This window comes from Fundulus heteroclitus, unplaced genomic scaffold (genome assembly GCF_011125445.2).
Source record: "Fundulus heteroclitus isolate FHET01 unplaced genomic scaffold, MU-UCD_Fhet_4.1 scaffold_70, whole genome shotgun sequence".
NCBI lineage: Eukaryota > Metazoa > Chordata > Actinopteri > Cyprinodontiformes > Fundulidae > Fundulus > Fundulus heteroclitus.
The window spans coordinates 258796-278237 of NW_023397143.1; the positions used below are offsets into that span (position 1 = coordinate 258796).

At 40.5% G+C, this 19442-nt stretch overlaps 1 protein-coding gene across 2 annotated transcripts; it reads left to right on the forward strand.

The window, feature by feature from the left end:
• Positions 1–782: 782 nt before the first annotated feature.
• Positions 783–16773, forward strand: atp6v0a2a (ATPase H+ transporting V0 subunit a2a). Of its 2 annotated transcripts, none has more exons than XM_012876429.3 (20): positions 783–1539; positions 2071–2149; positions 2320–2417; positions 3211–3348; positions 4093–4190; positions 5172–5298; positions 5388–5470; positions 5567–5660; positions 5751–5963; positions 9940–10090; positions 10190–10329; positions 10437–10594; positions 10699–10789; positions 10874–10992; positions 13593–13803; positions 13894–14013; positions 14094–14210; positions 14449–14566; positions 14671–14842; positions 15811–16773. In XM_012876429.3, exons 1-20 carry the CDS (start codon positions 1429–1431, stop codon positions 15911–15913), a joined length of 2541 nt encoding a protein of 846 aa, XP_012731883.2. In that variant the 5' UTR covers positions 783–1428; the 3' UTR covers positions 15914–16773. The 2 variants fall into 2 exon arrangements, with proteins under 2 accessions (XP_012731883.2, XP_021179183.2); XM_021323508.2 differs by having other exon boundaries at positions 784–1241.
• Positions 16774–19442: the final 2669 nt, after the last annotated feature.

A 19442-nucleotide genomic window follows, 5' to 3' on the forward strand; every position in this document is an offset into this window, starting at 1 on the left:
AGAATACGGCCAATCCCTCATAACTCACAAAAGACAAAGGAACGACCTGCCTTGATATCACCAACACATGGCAACGTTTACTCAAAAAGCCGATCATGAAACAATAGAAACACAATAGGCCACCTTTTAACAGTAATGTTTTTCTTCATTTACTATCTTAATAACAATAGTTTGATTTACCAACCGGACTATGTACAGTATGTTTGGCATACAACTTGAGACAATTCCTTTTGTTTTGATTTAGGGGTGTTTATGTATGTTTGAAATAAATGAAGTCGCTATATGACTGTCATATATATATATATATTATATACATATATATATAGTAAAATAGACAACAGTGGTGCCCATGGTCATCGGAGCAATAACCCCCACTCTGGAGAAGTGGGTCCAACAGATACATGGAGAAACATCAGACATCTCAGTCCGGAAGAGTGCAAACTCTTCCGGACTGAGATGTGTGATGTGTGAGAGAGCCCTTTATTTTTTTATGAGACTGTGTGTGTGTGTGTGTGTGTGTGTGTGTATATATATATATATATATATATATATATATATATATATATATATATATATATATATATATATATAGATAGATAGATAGATAGATAGATAGATAGATAGATATAGATATATATATATTAATATATATATTTTAATATATATATATATATATATAGACAGGTGAATGTATGCACACACAGACACCATTTGCGGACAAATAAAATCCAGCTAGCACAGCGGCGCTCTAAAGCAGAGCGAAAAGCCGCTTGTTTTCGGGGGGGAGGCGACGCTACCTGGCAACCCGGAGACGCAATCTGTGTCAATTGCCGTGGAGCGAATAAAGGCCGTCGCCTATTTCTGTCCGGGGCTTTTTTTTGTTTAACACGCGAGGCTGTCTGCAGCGCGTCCTCAGGTCGGGTTGATGATTTATTTATCTGCCCTCCCTCCCTCCCTGTTAGCTTGTTGATCGTCTTTGCTCTTTCCGGTCAGCGTTGCTGGGATACCGTCCCCCCCTCTCTCCGCTGCGCCGTAGCGGCAGGTGTATTAGGTGAAGGAGGCTTCAGGATGACGCCTTTCTCTCCCACCGCTCGACGCGACCGGAGCACGCTGTAGAGACGGGCCGCCTGTCTTTTGTTCGCACGTAGATGTTGATTTCAGAGCGAGGCAAGGAGGGGGAAACAAAGCAGAGCCGGGATGAAGACGATTCCGTCGTCGTTATCAGACAGTAATTAATCGGCGTAAGTTAATGGTTTGATCGCGTCGGTTGGATTCTGTAATGTGCCGCGTTGGCTGCTAGCAGACAGCCCGGTGTTCAGGAGCGTTCGGCCGCAGGGAGATTATCTGAGGAGGAGGTGGTGGTGGTGGTGGGGGACGGACCTGTCTGGCTCTCTGTCTCTGGCAGATAGAATAAATAAATAAATAAAGATGGTGTTTCGGAGCGAGGAGATGTGCCTGGCGCAATTGTTTCTGCAGTCCGGCTCCGAATACGACTGCATCAGTGAGCTGGGAGAGCTGGGGCTGGTCGAGTTCAGAGACGTAAGTACACGCAGAGGCACGGGATGCGCAGATATCTGAGTGTTTTTGAGGGTTCCCCACGCAGTCTGCAAGGAACTGTGGCGTTGAGTTTAAGCATTGGCCAGCTGTGGGGAAGCGTGGAAAAAAGAGAAAGTTCCTTCCATCCATATGCTTTGTCTATCATCCATCCCTCCACCATCCATGTTGTGCTATCAATCATTCATTCACTCACCTGTTTATCTATGATCCACCCATCCCTCTTCTTCCCACCCTAGGCCACTATAAAACAATAGAATAAAATTGACTTGATGAATATAAGTGCACTTATTCACATTTTCAAGATTGACAAAAACAAAGTTGTGAGAACTGTAATGCATGGCTCTTTTAAAAACTAATAATAAAATAAAGCAGTTTTTATACCTTTTTTTTTTATTTATTAAAATGTATTTATTTTACAGTGTCTAAACCGCTGCGGTGCCAGTTATTATGTTTCCACACGCGTGCTGCTGCGCTGTCACCTCCGCCTGACTAATGGTGCTCCTCTGATTTCAGCTCAACCCCAGCGTCAGCTCGTTCCAGCGGCGCTTCGTCAGCGAAATCAAGAGATGCGAGGAGATGGAGAGGATCCTGGGTAGGTCTTGTTGTGTGGCACCTGGGGTGACGGCAGCAGCCCGAGCGGGCCTTCTTAACAAATAACCATCTGTTTTAGTAAAGCGGTGAATGGCAGGCTGGTTGTGATGTGCTGGTGCCTTATTCCGGCCTTATTCCTTTCTGAACGATGACTATCATTAAAACACGCAGGCTTCCTTTTGAGGGAGATCCAGAAGGCTAGAATCGCTGTTCCTCAAGAAGACGAGAGCCCGCTTGCTCCTCCACCCAGACAGGTCCTGGAGATCATGGCAAGTCCACAGAAGTGCTTGTTGTTGTTTTGTGAGGTTGTCGTGTTAATTAGATTTAAATTCTTTCTGTGACCGAAGATGCAGAGTATCACGGCTACAGGGTCAGATGAAATAAATGCGTTTTAGTCTTGCCCAAAACTCCTAAAATTCATCTAAAAAGAACAAACGCTTCTTATTGTCAGCATCTGAGGAATCTCCTCTGAAGGTTCTTGTTTAGCTCTTTAAACCCCTAATAAGATTTGTTACCAAACATCCCTTTTTTTCCCTCCTCAAAACCATGCACTGTTGGGGAAAATCCACTCAATACCACAGTTTTTTTTTCTGGCATGAGGCGGTTGTTGTGTTTTTTTTAGGAGTGGAAGGTAGCTGCTTTGAAAGATGTTTTGTTTTTTTAAGTTTAAAAAGCCTAAAAAGAAAAACCTGCTGTAGGATAAGCTCCTAAAACGCTCATAAAAGTCGGTCTTTTATTTGGATCAGTGGGGAAACCATAGTTAAGAAATAATGGGCTGTAACAATATTTATTAGCACCTTTACAATTGATCTTCTGCATGACATCCTTAGTCAACAAGACAGCAGGTCGTTGTTGTGACAAAGATTAGTAGTAATGAAACGGCCATCATGGGCCTAAATTCTAACAGAATTCTGGGAAATGTAGTAATGGGTCTTCTTGTTTTTATTGACACAAGATAATATAAGATTTTAACCTTCTACTAAAAGCTTTCCCATTTAATGGGAACGGGTTATTCTGCCGCTGTGTGCGATGCTGAGCTGGCGTTCTCTCCTTGGCGTCCAGGAGCAGCTTCAGAGGCTGGAGATGGAGCTGAGCGAGGTGGCGAAGAACAAGGAGAAGCTGCAGAGGAACCTGCTGGAGCTCACAGAGTACACTCACATGCTGAAGATCACACGGACCTTCATACACAGCCGCTCCAGAGTCAGTGTTTGTTTTACTTCAACTTGCTTGTTTCTTCTATGCTGACTAATAATGTGTCTATAGCAAGTTCTGTTTTTTTAAAATTTGGACTAATGTTGGCTTCACATAACGAAACTGTCGCAAGACAGACAATGCAAACTTTCAATGATTAATTTAAGCCAGGAGTGTCCAAGGTGTGGTCCTGGGGGCTATTTGTGGGCCCAGGACTGATTATGTATGGCCCCCGACCGCAAAAAAAAAAAAGATATAGGCCACAAGCCCAGGTGGTTGATGGAGATTTTTAATTATGAGAAAAATATTACACGCAAGTTAAAATCATCTTGCAACTGAAAATGTACAACACAAAGTATTTGTCTTTATATTTTTAATTCTCTTTAGTAAATTAGGAACGCATCTATCCGACAACTTTTACTCAAATGCAGACTGTGGTGGACCAAACTCTGCCTTTAATTCAGTTAAATTTTGTTAAAATGTATTAAATACAGCAAGACTGACCAACACTCTGCTCTTATTGATAAGATTTGTCAAACTGTTTTTTTTTTTTTTTTGTTATTTTTGCAATCAAGCCCAAAATAATTTGCCATGTTTTAATATGGCAAATGTTCAAAACTCTTTTTACATTTTTGGTCTACAATGATTTGTAGCTCCTTGTCCTATAGAAAATTTGAATAATCTGTTTTAATTAAAGCAGGTACGAAAATTCACATGTATTTTTTTTTTTTTTTTTTTTTTTTTTTATATCAGCATGAGGCTCTGGGTCCCCAGTATGAAGAGTTCCCCACTATGGAGACGGACTCGGTCACTGGAAGCACTGGCATGCAGAGACTTGGAGCCAAACTTGGGTGAGCTGCAGCATCAAGTGTTTACTTCACTTCAAACTGTAAGATTACCTTGAGTAAAAGACCAGTTTCACAACTTTATGGTATTTACACAATTTCAAACTCTATACACAATGTTTAAAACTTTTCTGACTATTCTGACTGCCACAAAATGGCATAAGATATTCATTATTAGGGGTTTTAATAAGTAATTTTGTTATAAACATTTAATTGTTGACACTTTGAATTCAATGCCTAAACTCAAACAAAAATCCAAAATAAAAGTTAGTGCAAGTTTTCATGGACTTGTTGTGCAGAATAATATAACTTTTCAGCTTTTTAGGGTCACATAAGTACATCAGTCTGATAATAGCTGGTAAATTAGTCGACTTGTTCAGTCCAGTAGCAGCCTGTGGTCAACTCACAGGTTGCAAACGGTAAAATTAAAATTAATTTCAACATACATCAAAATGTATGTACTGGAAATATTCCTTTTTTTCTCCTTTTTTCCCCCCTTTTTTTCTTCTTTTTATTTTCCTTTTTTTCATCTTCTTTTTTTTCTTTCTTTTTTCTTTCTTTTTTTCCTTTTTTTTCTTTCTTTTTTCTTTCTTTTTTTCCTTTCTCCTTTTTTTCCTTTTTTTCTTTTTTTTCCTTTTTTCTTTTTCTTTCCTTTTTTTTCCTTTTTTTCTTTTCCTTTTTTTTTCTTCCAGTACGTACATTTACATATAAAACTGGCAAATTCTGACTTTCTCGTAAGTGAGAAAAAGTGCAGTAGCCCTTCTCTAGTCGGCTGATGTCAATGTAAAGCAACAGGTGGGGGAGGGGCAGCGCTGTGCTACTAATCGCTCAGTAGAGTAGAGGAAAACTCTGATCTCCTCATCGCTTTCTCTGGCGTCTCATTAAACCTCGATAACTGTAGCTGACTCATGCCTAGTCACGGCACCAGATGCCACGAATTGGCTGGCAGACGCGTCATCAGCCTAACCCGATCCGCCCCGGGTGCAGTTTTATTTCAGGACTCATCCAGCGGGTGAAGGTGGAGGCCTTCGAGCGCATGCTGTGGAGAGTGTGTAAAGGCTACACGATCCTGAGCTACGCAGAGGTGGACGAGGGCCTGACCGATCTCGACACCGTGAGACAAAAACTGAAGAGAAGTCACTTCTTGCGCTACGCCTGCTTTGCTGCTGGTTACTTGAAGGCTTCTGATTCGTGTGATTTCAGGGGGAAATAAGCAAAAGCGTCGTGTTTCTCATCTCCTTTTGGGGCGATCAGATCGGACACAAAGTTCAAAAAATCTGCGACTGGTATGTAAACCTCCGCTGTCTGATTTTTTTTCACCTTTCAGCCCCCATGTGCATTCCCTTTTTCTTGCCGTCAGCATCTGTCCTTGTCGCTCTTAGTTACCACTGCCACTTGTATCCGCACCCGGAGAACGACGAGGAACGCGCAGATGTGTTGGACAGCTTGAGAACACGGATCCAGGATCTCAACAACGTAGGCTCCAACGTCTCTGGAGAGATGGCAGCGAGCATGGGGCGTCTCTCTGTGGGGGGGTTTCCTAAATGACCGCTGTGTGTCCCGCAGGTGCTTCATCGCACCGACGACTACCTGAGGCAAGTCCTGCAGAAGGCCGCCGAGTCGGCCTACACCTGGGTCGTGCAGGTGAAAAAGATGAAGGCCATCTATCACATCCTCAACCTGTGCAGCTTCGACGTCACCAACAAGTGTCTGATCGCTGAGGTGTGGTGTCCCGTCAGTGACCTGGCAAACCTGAGGGGGGCGCTAGAAAAGGGTTCGGTGAGTTTGAGCCAGAGCTGATTATCAACAGAAACGTCTAATAATCCCGCCCTACAAATGGCATCATTAAAAAACGTCCGTGCTCAAGGAAAAAAAGTTACATGTATGTAAAAACCATTTAAATGGACTCCAGCTGCCTCTTAAGAGTGGTTCTTGTGTTTTTTTTTTGTTTTTTTTTGTATAAATATAATTCTGCCCAGCAGACGATAGTGAGGGGAAATTGATCAAATCTATTAAACTGGCCTGAGAAACTTTATTATTCTAATATATCTCCTGTTTTAAAAAAAAAAAAAACATCAGTAAGTAAATAATTCAATTTTAGTTTTAACAGGCTTTTCACAGATAAAAAAAAAAAACATCAGTAAGTAAATAATTCAATTTTAGTTTTAACAGGCTTTTCACAGATAAAGAAAAAAAAACGTAAAGATTGAAACATTAATTTAAAAATAAAACAAATAAAAATAAAGCTACGATAAAGGATCTTAAGGAAACGCACGTTTGAATAAGAATATCTTCTGCTGCTTTTTAAACAGTCAAGACTCTTAAGATGATGTAAACACAAAGGAAGGTGGTTCCACAGTCGAAGCAGAATGTCGGAAAGAGCGATCCGCTTCAGTTTTATGTCTGGACTTTGGTACTACTAGTTCATTTTGGTTTGAGGGCTTTAGAGCTTGGAGTTGGAGTATGAGGCTTTAACCTGTCAAACCGTTAATCTACGTAGGAGCCTGACCCAGCGCAGGACCCGGATGTAAAAATTCAGTATTTTAAATTTAATTCTGCCATTAACAGGCGACCCATTCAAAGACATTAAAACTGGATTAAGGCGAGCCCCTCGCAGGTAAGAGTCACTGAAGAGTTATGGACTTACTGTGAAGGTGATCAAGGGCTTATTTTGTTGATGCTGCAGGTGAAAAGCTCATCATGATACTCTAAAGAAGAGGAAATAAAAGCACGAATAACAATCTCAAGCTCCTGTTGGGATACTAACCTTCATACTTTGGAAGCGTTTTTCAAATCACAAAAACTCTTCAGACCAGTGGCGCCTCCAGAAACCTTTCATAGGGGGGGCAGATGGGGCCATTAAAACGCATGGGGCAGCGCACTGAAACTAAAAGCCATAATTTCAGGATTTTATTCTACTGTTGTAGTAACGCTGCCGGTAGAAAACTATTTCAAAGACTTAAGTAAACGCCTACTAACATCTTTTGGTTTATTGTTTGATTTTTAATGTTACGAATGATCTAATAAAAGTACAGTTAACATTTTGAGTTGAACAACAATTCCTTGTTATTGTGTAATTATATCAGGAATTAGGTGTACATTTATTGAAAAACAAAACAAAACAATTAGTAGGGGAAAGTATATACTGGCAGATACAAATAAAGCATGATAGAAGGTCAAGAAGAGCGGCTGCCTTGCCGGCTGTGCATAATCGGATTGAATGCTAAACTGATGCTACTACAATTTACACTGGCTAGTGGGGTGGCCAGGACATGGCATTGGGGTGGCCATGGTCACCCCTGGCCACCCCCTGGTGGCGCCACTGCTTCAGACCATCAAGAAGCACTGATTGGTGGAAAGCAACATCTAACAATAGTTCTTACAGAGGTCTCGCACAATTGAATCAAGGGCTTTTTGAACGACGTCAGAGCTGCAGAACCACCAGACTGTTACCCAGCTTTTTGCCATAACCTGTTAAAATACTGAACTGCTATCAAGAGTTTGCATTTTAAGTTCATTTAACTAGTTGCCTTTATTTGGCAGTAAGCTGACAGAAAAAGGGGTTGAGAGCGAGAGATGGGGCGGTGATGGAGATGTGCAGCGAAGGTCTAGGGGCGGGGACTCGAACCCGGGACGGCCAGAGCTCCAAACACTGTTACCGCACCCTTATTTGCCTTTTTTTTTTAGTACATTTTCATTCATTTAATAATTTAATCAGTTAACTGCTGTCTCATGAAGCTGTGCGCTGTTAGTTGATTTGCTGTTCAATCAGAATTACCTGCAGCGTCACAAAGTGTGGACGGCACACTGCCCTGCATACAGAGACGTGACAAGAGACCTTCTAAAGACTCATTAAAACAAGATGAGTGACAAAATTATATCACTGGTACAAAAAAAAAAAAAAAACACACTCAGAGGGTTTGCCGTTTCACCTCTGCTTCATTTTTGGTGTTTAAACAAGAAGCTGCTTAGTGAGACGCAATGTTCTGTAAAAAGACAACAGCTCAGTTATTCCCATGTGTGGTCCTGTTGCACTTTAGAGACATCAGGTTTACGTTCTCTCAGCACTGGAAGTTTATTAGTTGACTGCTTTTGCAATAATTGATACATGAGAAAAACGCATTTAAATAGGTGCGTGCTTTGTGCCGTGGGAACCGTTTTGACTGCAGATTTGCGTCCGTTGTTTTTAATTTACTACTTCAGTCAACTAGGCTGTACATTCAGGATCTTATCAGAGTCGACGGAGACACAACTGGAAGCAAAGAAAACACGCTGGTGTACTATTTAAGTACACCAGCGTGTTTTCTTTAAATGGTCAATCTACAACGTACGACTGAGGAACAGGGAGTTCAGTTGTGTTGCTGTTTAAGCTGCAGATCGTCCACTGCTGTTAATGACTGCCACAGCCGACGGTTAAAGGTCGTCTCAATTCTCACTGCATCTATGTTCATGTGTGCTCAGCCGCTCCTCAGACTTGGAATGTCCTCCCTGACCATCGGAGAGAATCACAGACTACTGAGACTTTACAAAAATGGACTGAAAACATTTCTTTTTAGCAGGATCTATGAGTTTTCTCATTGCACAATAATGTTGCTGCACTATTTTTTTTATTTTCTTTTATGGTGATCTTACCTGTAGCAATTTGAGGTTTGTCTTAAACATAAAGTGCATTACAAATTTATTATTATTATTATTATTATTATTATTATTATTATTGGGGTTTCTAAGGGTTAGAACACACAACAAAAGGAAATAAAATCCCCTGCAGGCTCTTTGATAGAGGTAGTAGTTTTGAACTCATCAGTAAATGAATAATTACAAAAATAACCCAATTTATTCATCATAGCTCATCATATCTCCAAGCCCGCTCAGATTTGTATTAAACTAAAAAAAAGTACATTAAACTACATGCTGTCCGTTGATGCATTTAGACCATAAATGGTTGAATTCTTTAGTTTGGATGCATTTAATGATCTTTTTTTTTTTTTACATTTAGGCTGCTAATAATCACTGATCAAATTAAGAATTGTCTGATTCTGATTGATTTGAGTATCCAGCTGCAAATGCATCCTTCTTCAGTTGAGCTTTTGACTCTTGCAAGCATTTAGCTTATAACACTTTAAGAATCAACATGTGTTGAACATTTGTATCTTTGATACTTGTTAAATTTTTGTCAAAAACAAAAACTAAATTCTGTCTTGTGTGATAAAAGTTAATTTAATTTATTTATTTTTGCTAAATTCCAATTTTATTTAATATCAGACTCATTCGTACATTTTGAGTTAAAAGCTAAACAGACAAAATACCAGTTTATTTGTAAAGAGATAGATACTGGACAGAAAAGGAGAGGAGGAGCAGCCAAAGTTTGAACAACGCCTTTTAAAGACCCATAGATAGCCTGAAGAACTGCTGAGAAAGGCCACTTTAAAAGATTACAAGAAAATGTAGCTGCTTGGACGTAAAATGTAAAGAAATAAGAACTGACTCGGGACGATGGCAAAATACTAAATGGGTATAAGTAGCATTTCTGTTTATTAAGACCAACCATACTTATGCATCTTTTTCTCTCATGTGTCAACGGTCCTGCAAGATGTTTTTCAGATCAAAAACACTGCAGGAACAATTCCTCACATTAAATAAAATGTAAAAATAAAGCCCCTCTGACAGTCTGCTAGAGGACGTTCCCTTTATTTGCAGAATACTTTATGCCATTACCAGACCCCTCACTTTCTCCCCTTAACGTCTTTCTAATCAGAGAAAAGGCGATGCCACTGTTCCCTCCTTTGTGAACCGGATCCCAAGCAGCGACACGCCACCAACCCTTTTGAGATCCAACAAGTTCACCGCTGGGTTCCAGAGCATCGTGGAGGCTTATGGGGTGGGGGACTATCGCGAGGTTAGCCCAGGTAGGTCCTCGTCTTCCAAAAGGGGAAAAGGGACGTTTACCAAAGATTTTCAAATAAATAAATAAAACTACTCGTAATGTTTTTTTTTTTTTTTGGCAGCTCCTTACACCATCATCACGTTCCCCTTCCTGTTTGCCGTGATGTTCGGGGACCTCGGCCACGGGCTGATCATGAGTCTCTTCGGCCTGTGGATGGTGCTGACGGAGAAAAACCAAAAGAAGAGGCGTTCTAGTAACGAGGTGGAAATAAATGCTCTCTCTTGGATCCAGAATGTAGAGTTGAATTATCGTCATTTTTATATATATATCTATCTTTTATTCACGCCAACTTTCTCTGTTGATCCCAGATATGGATGACGTTCTTCCATGGGCGATACATCATCCTGATGATGGGGCTTTTCTCCATGTACACCGGTCTCGTTTACAACGACTGTTTCTCCAAGTCTCTGAATATATTTGGCTCTGGGTGGAGCGTTAAGGCTATGTTCACCAGTCAGCAGTGGACGTAAGCATGACGCCACACCTTTTCCGCTGAAAACCACGAACAGCGGCAGTGTTTTTAACAAATCCATCACAACCTGTCCCCCCCCCCTTGTCTTTCCATTTTAGAAACAAAACGGTCCAAACAAACGCTTTGCTCACATTAGACCCGAATGTCACTGGTGTGTTCAGCGGAGTGTACCCCTTCGGCATTGATCCTGTGAGTAAATGCACTCTTAAGGCCAGAGTCGGCACAGTAGGCCGCATGTCTTGCGTACTGATTTGCCTTTTGTCGTTCAACCAGATATGGAACCTGGCTGTGAATCGGCTGTCCTTCCTCAACTCCTACAAGATGAAGATGTCAGTCATCATCGGCGTCATTCACATGAGCTTTGGCGTGGTTCTCAGTGTCTTCAACCACTTGTAAGAGGCTTTAAACATCCCTTTTTTACGCGTGCAGTTACCTAGCACCCGTCTAATGCCGCTTGTTAAACACAACACCCGGCGTGCTCGTGATGCTGTTGAAGCAGCGCAGAGAACAAGCTTTAAAGGGTTAGAACGTCAGGAACCAATGTGTAAAAAGAGATTTTTAACACGGTTTGAGTTTCAAGAGAAATAGTTTTAAGACTAGGAAAAAAAAAGAGGCAGACCATCTTGAGTCAAGAATATAAACCATGGCCCCCGTAATTGCTGAATTATGTTTACCAAAGCTTTGGATTCATAAGAAACTTCTAAATTAACTGGATAGTTTCCCTGAAACTGTGGAGAATCTCTGCGAAACATTTTTTTTTTTACTTGACTTTAAGGTCGTCTTTCCTGCACTGCAAAAATGGAACAAAAAAAATAAGTAAAATGTTCTTAAAATGAGTGTATTTGTCCTTGATTTTAGCAGGTAAATAAGATGATTTGCCAATGGAATAAGATTTTTGCACTTAAAATAGGAACAACTCATCTCCATCATCTTATTTAGAGTGCAGGATGTCTAATTATCTCATTTTAGGGGTCAAAATATTCATTCCATTGGCAGATAATCTTATATACCTGCTCAGATCAAGGACAAATACACTAACTTTAAGAGCATTTTACTTATTTTTAGATCCGTTTTTGCAGTGTGACTGGATCGGCATGTTTCCTTTCTTTGGCCTTTAGAACCGAATCCTTAACCTTAAGAAGTAATTGTGCCGGGTATGCTGGCTTCTGGTCTCTAATGGAGGTGCACAAAGGCAAAGAAGGTGAACAAAAACACATTGAAGTGAGTAAAAACCATCATGGGTTCGATTCAGCGCTCGCTTGGTGCTGATTCGCGTCCCCGTTGGTCAGTCCGTCATTCCCCTGGTCTGACGTCTTCCTTCTGCGTCAGCGTTAACCAGCATGCAGCTGTCGCCCTGTCACACTGTCATCTGGAGCTGATCATGGAGGAATTTAGCCCACGTACGTTTTATCTTTACCAAGGCTGAAGATAATTTACTATTCTTTCAAACCTTATTGTTTTAATTTTTCAGGGTTTCATAATAAAGCCCAGATAAGAATATGTCTGTCTGGAAGCTGTGTCTAACTCAAGGTTCAGCTCCGTTTTAATGTGACGGTGAAGGACATTTTACCGAGTCTTGGCCAGAGTGTGATCTGTCTCCAAAAAATGTCAGAGTTCTGCACAGTCCCACCACTACAAGAGCTTGTATTTATCCACTTTCATTCCCTACAAATTCAAAACTCTGGAGAAAACAATCCTGGATCTTTTCTTTTTGGAATCTCTTGACTTTTAAAAACATCTTCTCAAAATGTTAGGTTTGTATTAGTTTAGATTAGGATGAAATATTTGTGTTTTTATCTCCAGATATTTCAGAGTAAAATTGTTCAGCCTCTTCATCTGAGAGGGACGATGGGTTATTTGTCATCCTGCATTTTGTTTCACATTTAGCTGTAAATTCTCCTCAGAAGTTACTCAATATAATTTACTGTAGTCCTGATTAAAAAAGAGCTGATGAATATCTGCTAGGAGTGCGCTATAACCCAACAAGGAAACCTAAACTAGAGGCATCCTCTATTTTTTTTCCAGCTGGTAACAGATTATTCCAATTCCCCATTTGTCACTAAATGCACCATTTTAAGTAGGCAATAACCATTCTTAGCACCACATATCAACAGCACATTGCAAAAATATATAATAATAATCATGATCATCATAATCTTTATTTGTCATTGCAACATGCATTCCTATGAAGACAAGGATACAATGCAAAGTGCTTTACATGATTAAAACATAGGAAGAGTACAAAAAAACTGTTGGAATAAAATATAGGAAAATTTAAACAAAATAAAACATAGGAAAATGGAAACTAAGAGCATATATTAATCATTTTAAAACCTGTTGGACTACAGACTTACACTAATGTTTCAAACATTCAAAGGCAATCCTTAACAAATGGGTTTTTAATCTTGATTTAAAAGATTTACGCATTATTTTTTTTCAGGGTATTTTTATTGGGATGTTAAGAGACAGAACAACACAAAGTAGTGCCTACATGTGAAGTGGAAGGAAAGGCATATGTAGCTTTCAAAATTGTAAATACAGAAAGCATTTTGTACTGTGCCTCCTTTACTCTGATACCCTTAAAGAAAACTTGGCGCCGACTAATCGCCAGCAGAAGTCACATAATTTGTAGATCCAGAGCGCATCTGTGTGTCATTTAATTTATTCAGCATAAATTCAGCTGTTCTGTGAAAAGGTTTTTTTACAGAACATTGGTGAAGAAACACCGCCATGAAGAGCAGAGAACACAGAGAAAAATAGTACATTGCTCTATTGTAGGATAAACCCCTGAGATTGCTATAAAGGGTAATATAGATGCCCCCCCCCTGGTCCTCTGCCAGAGATGAACCATTTGCTTCGGCCTCTACTTCTAATTCATTCCTCAGAAAAAATGTCTTCGTATTGATTTTGTAACCCATTCGTCAGTCCAGTCAATACTCCAATAATTTAACACATTCGTTCTTCATTTTTATGCATTCTGCTTTCTCCCCAGGCATTTCAGACAGAAATTCAGCGTTTATCTGCTGTTTCTTCCCGAGCTGCTGTTCCTGCTCTGTCTCTTCGGCTACCTGGTCTTCATGATCCTCTACAAGTGGCTGGCCTTCAGCGCGTGCAACTCCAGCCGGGCTCCCAGCATCCTCATCCACTTCATCAACATGTTCGTCATGCAGGGGAAGGATCTGACCCCCTTGTACCCAGGGCAGGTGGGCGCCGGCCGCCGTCTCCTCGTCCAGTGTATTTATCGTCTTTTTTAACCGGAGCCCGTGTTTGATCTCGTTGGCGTTGTTTCACAGACCGGCCTGCAGATCTTCCTCCTCCTGATCGCCATGCTGTCCGTTCCCGTGTTGCTGCTGGGGAAACCTCTTTACTTGTACTGGCAGCACCGCGGCGGCAAAGGCCTGCGCAGACGCAGGGTGAGTCCCCCGTCAAAGCCTCCGCGCTCTCCCAATTCGCTTCACAGGGCTTCATTTGTGGTTTGTCCGGCTCCCCTCAGGGTTACGAGAGGGTGAGGCGTGTGAGCGAGGACGACGGTTCCATAACGTCCATTCATGAGGAGGACGAAGAGGAGGGATTGGATGAAGCGACCAGCAGAGAAGCTCCTCCTAAGCAGGTCCGAGAACAGTGACCCCCTTTTTTTTTTATCTTTCGTCCGCTTCGACGAGTTAATGCTGTTTGCACATTAAGGAGGAGAAAGTAGGCCAGCGGAACAAGAACCCGCTGTGGATTAAATTTAATATGATCCGAACATGTTAAATGGATATAAAATAGCAAGAACAGGAGATTAGATTATCTTAATTCAATCTTTTTATTACCAGAGTTACGTTAACACCCCATGTACCGTTTTGTAGTTTGACTTTGCAGATGTGCTGCTGCACCAGGCCATCCACACCATAGAGTACTGCCTGGGCTGCATTTCCAACACGGCGTCTTACCTGCGTCTCTGGGCGCTCAGCTTGGCTCACGCCCGTAAGTACCTGCCGAGGAAGTGAGAGGGGGCGAGCTTTTCGCCTCGTGCCTTCTGTTGACTCCCTCTCTTGTTCTCCGTTTTTTAATCACCTAACCTTCTGCAGAGCTGTCAGAGGTGCTGTGGGCCATGGTGCTGCGCCTAGGTTTCAGGATCACCGAAAAAGTGGGCGTGGTGTTCCTGGTCCCCGTGTTCGGCCTTTTCGCCACGCTCACCGTGTCGATTCTGCTGGTCATGGAGGGCTTGTCGGCGTTCCTCCATGCTCTGCGGCTTCACTGGTGAGACTCAGCCCTGCTTGGTTTTATAAAAAGTAGTGGACAGTTAGAGAACGGGTGCACCTTTCTAAGATCAGAACGTTTTAATCCCCCAAGTAACGTTGATAGATTCCTGCTATACGACCTCGATTTGAGTCGTAACACACTAAACAACGTAGATGCACGGCGAGGTTGTTTTCGTTTCGGTCGATCCTTGACCAGCTGGTCGAGAAGTCAAAGATCTAATCTCGGTCTGTCAGTGAATGCATCGTATTTAAGCGTTACCTGGTCTGCGCTAAAACCAAAAAAAAAAAATAAACACGATTTATTGGGAATGCTGTCACCGGAAAGACTCAAAAGTTAGCTATTGGCAGGATGGTTGAGGTGTAGAATGATGTCAGAGGAAAAAAACAGATGTAAGAAGTTAATTGAAAGGAAACTACATCTGAGAGACGAGGAAGAGCAGGACTTTCAACAGATAACAGGAAGGCTGAACGGAGCACAGCGAAGCTCTGTTTTATGTTTTTTTTTTTTTGGTTTTCATTAAAAAAAAACAAAAGGTTAAAATATTGACTGTGTAAACATATAGTTTATTATAAAAATTTGTGAAGATTTGTTTTAGAGTAGCTCCTTCCTCACACTTAGTGTGATGTCGACTCTGCTCCTAATATAAATATTAATGACCGATCGTGGCTGGAGGTCCAGAAAAAACTATTTCTGTTCTTAAATCTTTTAGTTCTTCAAGCAAAATTTGTAATTTCCTAAAATCTGTATCAGAAGCTCAAGTCTTCTTGCTGCAAGGCAACAGCGCCACCAACTGGACCACTGAGAACTCTTGATGTTTAAATCTAAGCAAGCTATGATATGATAAATATGCAGGGAGCATGAAAAGATATTTTAAGTCGTCTTTGTTCTTGTGACGTTAAGCTATTATTTGAATGTTTATCCTGTCCTCATTAAAGCGTTCTTGGTGGATTTCTCTCTTATCCCAGGGTGGAGTTTCAGAACAAATTCTACCACGGGACCGGCGTCAAATTCCTGCCCTTCGACTTCTCCCAGCTGCCCTCGGTTTTTGAGCAAGACGGCTTGCTCTAACCTCCCCGAGGCGCTTGGACTCGTGCTTAAGCAGACTTTGCGACTGTGAAGGTTTTGTGAACCGGGCGGAACGATTCATTCTGTGACAACAACGAACCCTCAAGACTCTGAACTGAAACTCATTCTCGTAGCAACGTTTCTCACCTTGACGCGGTTTTTAAACGCTATCGGCCCGTGCTGACTGCCTTACTACTGTACCCAGCACACCTCTGAACGGACAGAGGTACAAAGCAACGTTTCATTTGTCGACCATGTCACTTCCTGGATGAGTTGCTGCTCAGCACTTTCTGTCACCAGCTGAGTGATTATTATCTTTTTTTTTTTTTTTTAAACGTATTTTATTTGCATTGTGCTGTGTTTTGTATGCTTAGTATTTAAAGAGCGCAAAGTCAAAGCCACAAGCAGTGCCATAGACATGTAGTAAAGGGTTGCCATTTTATCTTCTTCTTGTAATAAAGGTAAAGCTGCAGGCATCCAAAATCAAAAGACACAGTAAACATTTCCACCCTTTACTGAGATTTCTTTTTACCATAAAGCACTTTGCAGAGATGATTGTACAATGTGAAGTTCTCACTACTGACTGTGATGATGCCAAACGAAAAATAGTTACTTGTTGCTATTTGCATATTTACTTATTGATGCATTTATTTACACTTTTGCTCCCTTGTTATTAATGAAGGCAAATGTTAAATGATCTGAAAGAAAACCATCAGAAAGCATACAGTTAGATCCTCCTTTGATTATACGGTTTATTGCATTTGTTGATTATAATAATTCATGATATTTATCTAACTTCATATCTGTACAAGAGTAATATTTTACAATTCTGATGTGTCAAATAAAGGTTTTGACAAAGGCAATGGGGGGAAACCGTTTATTTTGCTTTCATTGATGATGTGTTTTTATGGAAGGAAGAGGTTGGTACCTTTCTGTGGAAAGCCTCATCTTATCTCTTTCAGCATTTAGTTTTGGGGGGAATTTATTTATTTTTTTCCCCCATAATTACAGATCCTCCACCGTACTTAAAAGTGGACATGAGACGCTTTTCCATATATTGATCCTTTGTTTCACACCAGAGCCACCTGTAGTCTGCGTATATTATATGCCAGAGCAGAACAGTATTTAAAACGCAGTCATAACATATTCAATGTGCGCTATATCTAAATTGCCAAGGATGCAATATGTGGTGGACAAAATCGCTTCGCTCGATCGACTTGATTGGTTATTTCCCCTTGTTGTGAGTGAAACTTTCCGTTACTCTAATTCTTTTTCTAGTTCTGGTTATATTTCTGTGTTATTCAGTAAATAAATTAACCCCCAAAGGGTTTATACAGAATATGTGGCAATATTAAAATCAGTAAGTTTGTGGTAAACAAGAGCTATGAAGAGAAAACAGGGCCCTCTAGTGGTTGTAATCGCACCGTGCAATTCAATGTCATTCAGCGTTTGCTCTACATAATTTATTAACTCACGATTTATTCATCATTAAATTGACTAATTAATTGATTTACATGAATTCTGGGTAATTTATAATCCCTGGATACATGTTAAGCTTCAATTAAGACCAAATCGTTTTGTAATTTATCACACTAGCCTTGAACAACAGTTGTCTTTCCTTTTTTTTTTTTTTTTTTTGCATACTGATATATATATATATATATAAAATTATTATTGTTGTTTTTGCTGCTCCATTCTAGTGCCGTGCATGTACCTGGCCTAACTTAAGGTTGCCAAAAGCCTCTAAGACATTAATACTACAAGTGTCCTCTCTAAAACATGGAAATGGTCTGGGGCTGGGACCAATTAAATAAAACAGTTTCTTATTTATATACCATTAAATACCAAAGCTTATGATTGGCAACAACTTTTTTTCGCTTCACAGTTACCTTGAAATCGCAGAGACAAAAAAAAAAAAAACATGACAGAAGATTGTCACTAGAGGAATACTTCTCTCTGCTTTGCACATCGACATGATTGCCATTGTGTTTTTGCAAAGTAGCTCAGTCTCAGTCAGATTGGAAGGAAAGCGTTTATAAACATTAATTTTCAAGTCTGGCCTGAGACCTACATATATAGCATTATATGTAGGTAAGTAGTGATCATTTTAGTCTCATCAGTGCGCCTTATCACACATCTTTGCTGTTTCCCATAAATGGCTTGTGGTAAGCTGAATGAACCTTAGCATGGTTTTCCTTGTTCCAGTAGGCTTGTAGTAGTTGGTGTCTTCGGTTGTCGTCATGACGCTGTTAGTTTGCAAATGTCTGTGGTCGTCATAGAACAGCTGTAAATTTTACACATGACGAACTTTATTTGTCAAGAGGATTACTCTAAATAAGTGAGATTAGTTGCATTTTATTCAGGGGTATCACAGCAATCAGGGCTGAATCCAAATGCAGGGCCACGCTTTTCAGTTTGGTGCTCTAAAAAACAAATTGAAAACCATGTGTTTTCCCTTCTTCACACCTAGGCCTATGTATTAATTTGTGCCGATCTGTCACATAAAAACCCAATTAAAGGCACTGAGGTTAGTGGTTTTAAACATGCTGAAATGGTAAAAAAAAAAAAAAAAAAAGTGCTGTATGCAGGGCCGATCCTAGGCACACAGATGTGAGGGAAGCAGGCATCATTATGTGATCACGTTATGCTCCAGCCAATTTATGGAGTTGGTGATTTGTGTTTTCTCTGTGGAAATAGAATAAGATTTATCCAACAGCCACTTTAGTTAGGACCTCTACCCCTCCTGCCCAGCTTGGGTCAAGGTGTGCCTCCTACTTGGTGCTCTTTCCATATAAGGCAGGGCAAGGCAAATTTATTTGTATAGCACATTTCAGTACAAAGACAATGCAAAGTGCTTTACGTGATTAAAATATAGGAAAATGAAACAGAATAAAAGCAAGTTGGACTAAAATGTAGAAACAAAAATAAAACATGGGAAAATAGAAACTAAAAGCAAATATTAAAAACAGCTAATGATGTTTCATGTCATGCTTTCAGGGACCCATACTTTTAGACTTAGACTTAGACAAACTTTGTCATTTTGTATGCACAGAGTGCGTACAGAACGAAATTTCGGTTTGCATATAGCTTGAGAATTTTAGTGAATTGCAGCGGATTTCACAATAAGTAACTTTGCAGGATAATAAAGTAACTTTGCAGGATAAATTCAGTAACTTTGCAGGATAATAAAATAACTTTGCAGGATAAATACAGTAACTTTGCAGGATAATAAAATAACTTTGCAGGATAAATAAAGTAACTTTGCAGGATATCCTGCAAAGTTACTTCATTTATCCTGATTTCAGCATGAAATCAAACTTTCCACCCTGGGGGAAAACATTGGCCCTGGCGAAACGTCTTTTCTGCGCAGAAACATGCAGCTGTGGAGTGTACTTGGCAGCGTCTGGTGTGAATTTACGCTTTTAAAAAAAATGCCGCTTACGTTATGCGGCCAGTGTATTTCCTTCTTTTGAAACGCTTCAACTACAAAACAAAACAAAAATAAAAACAGGAAAGCATTTGACAGGAGAGA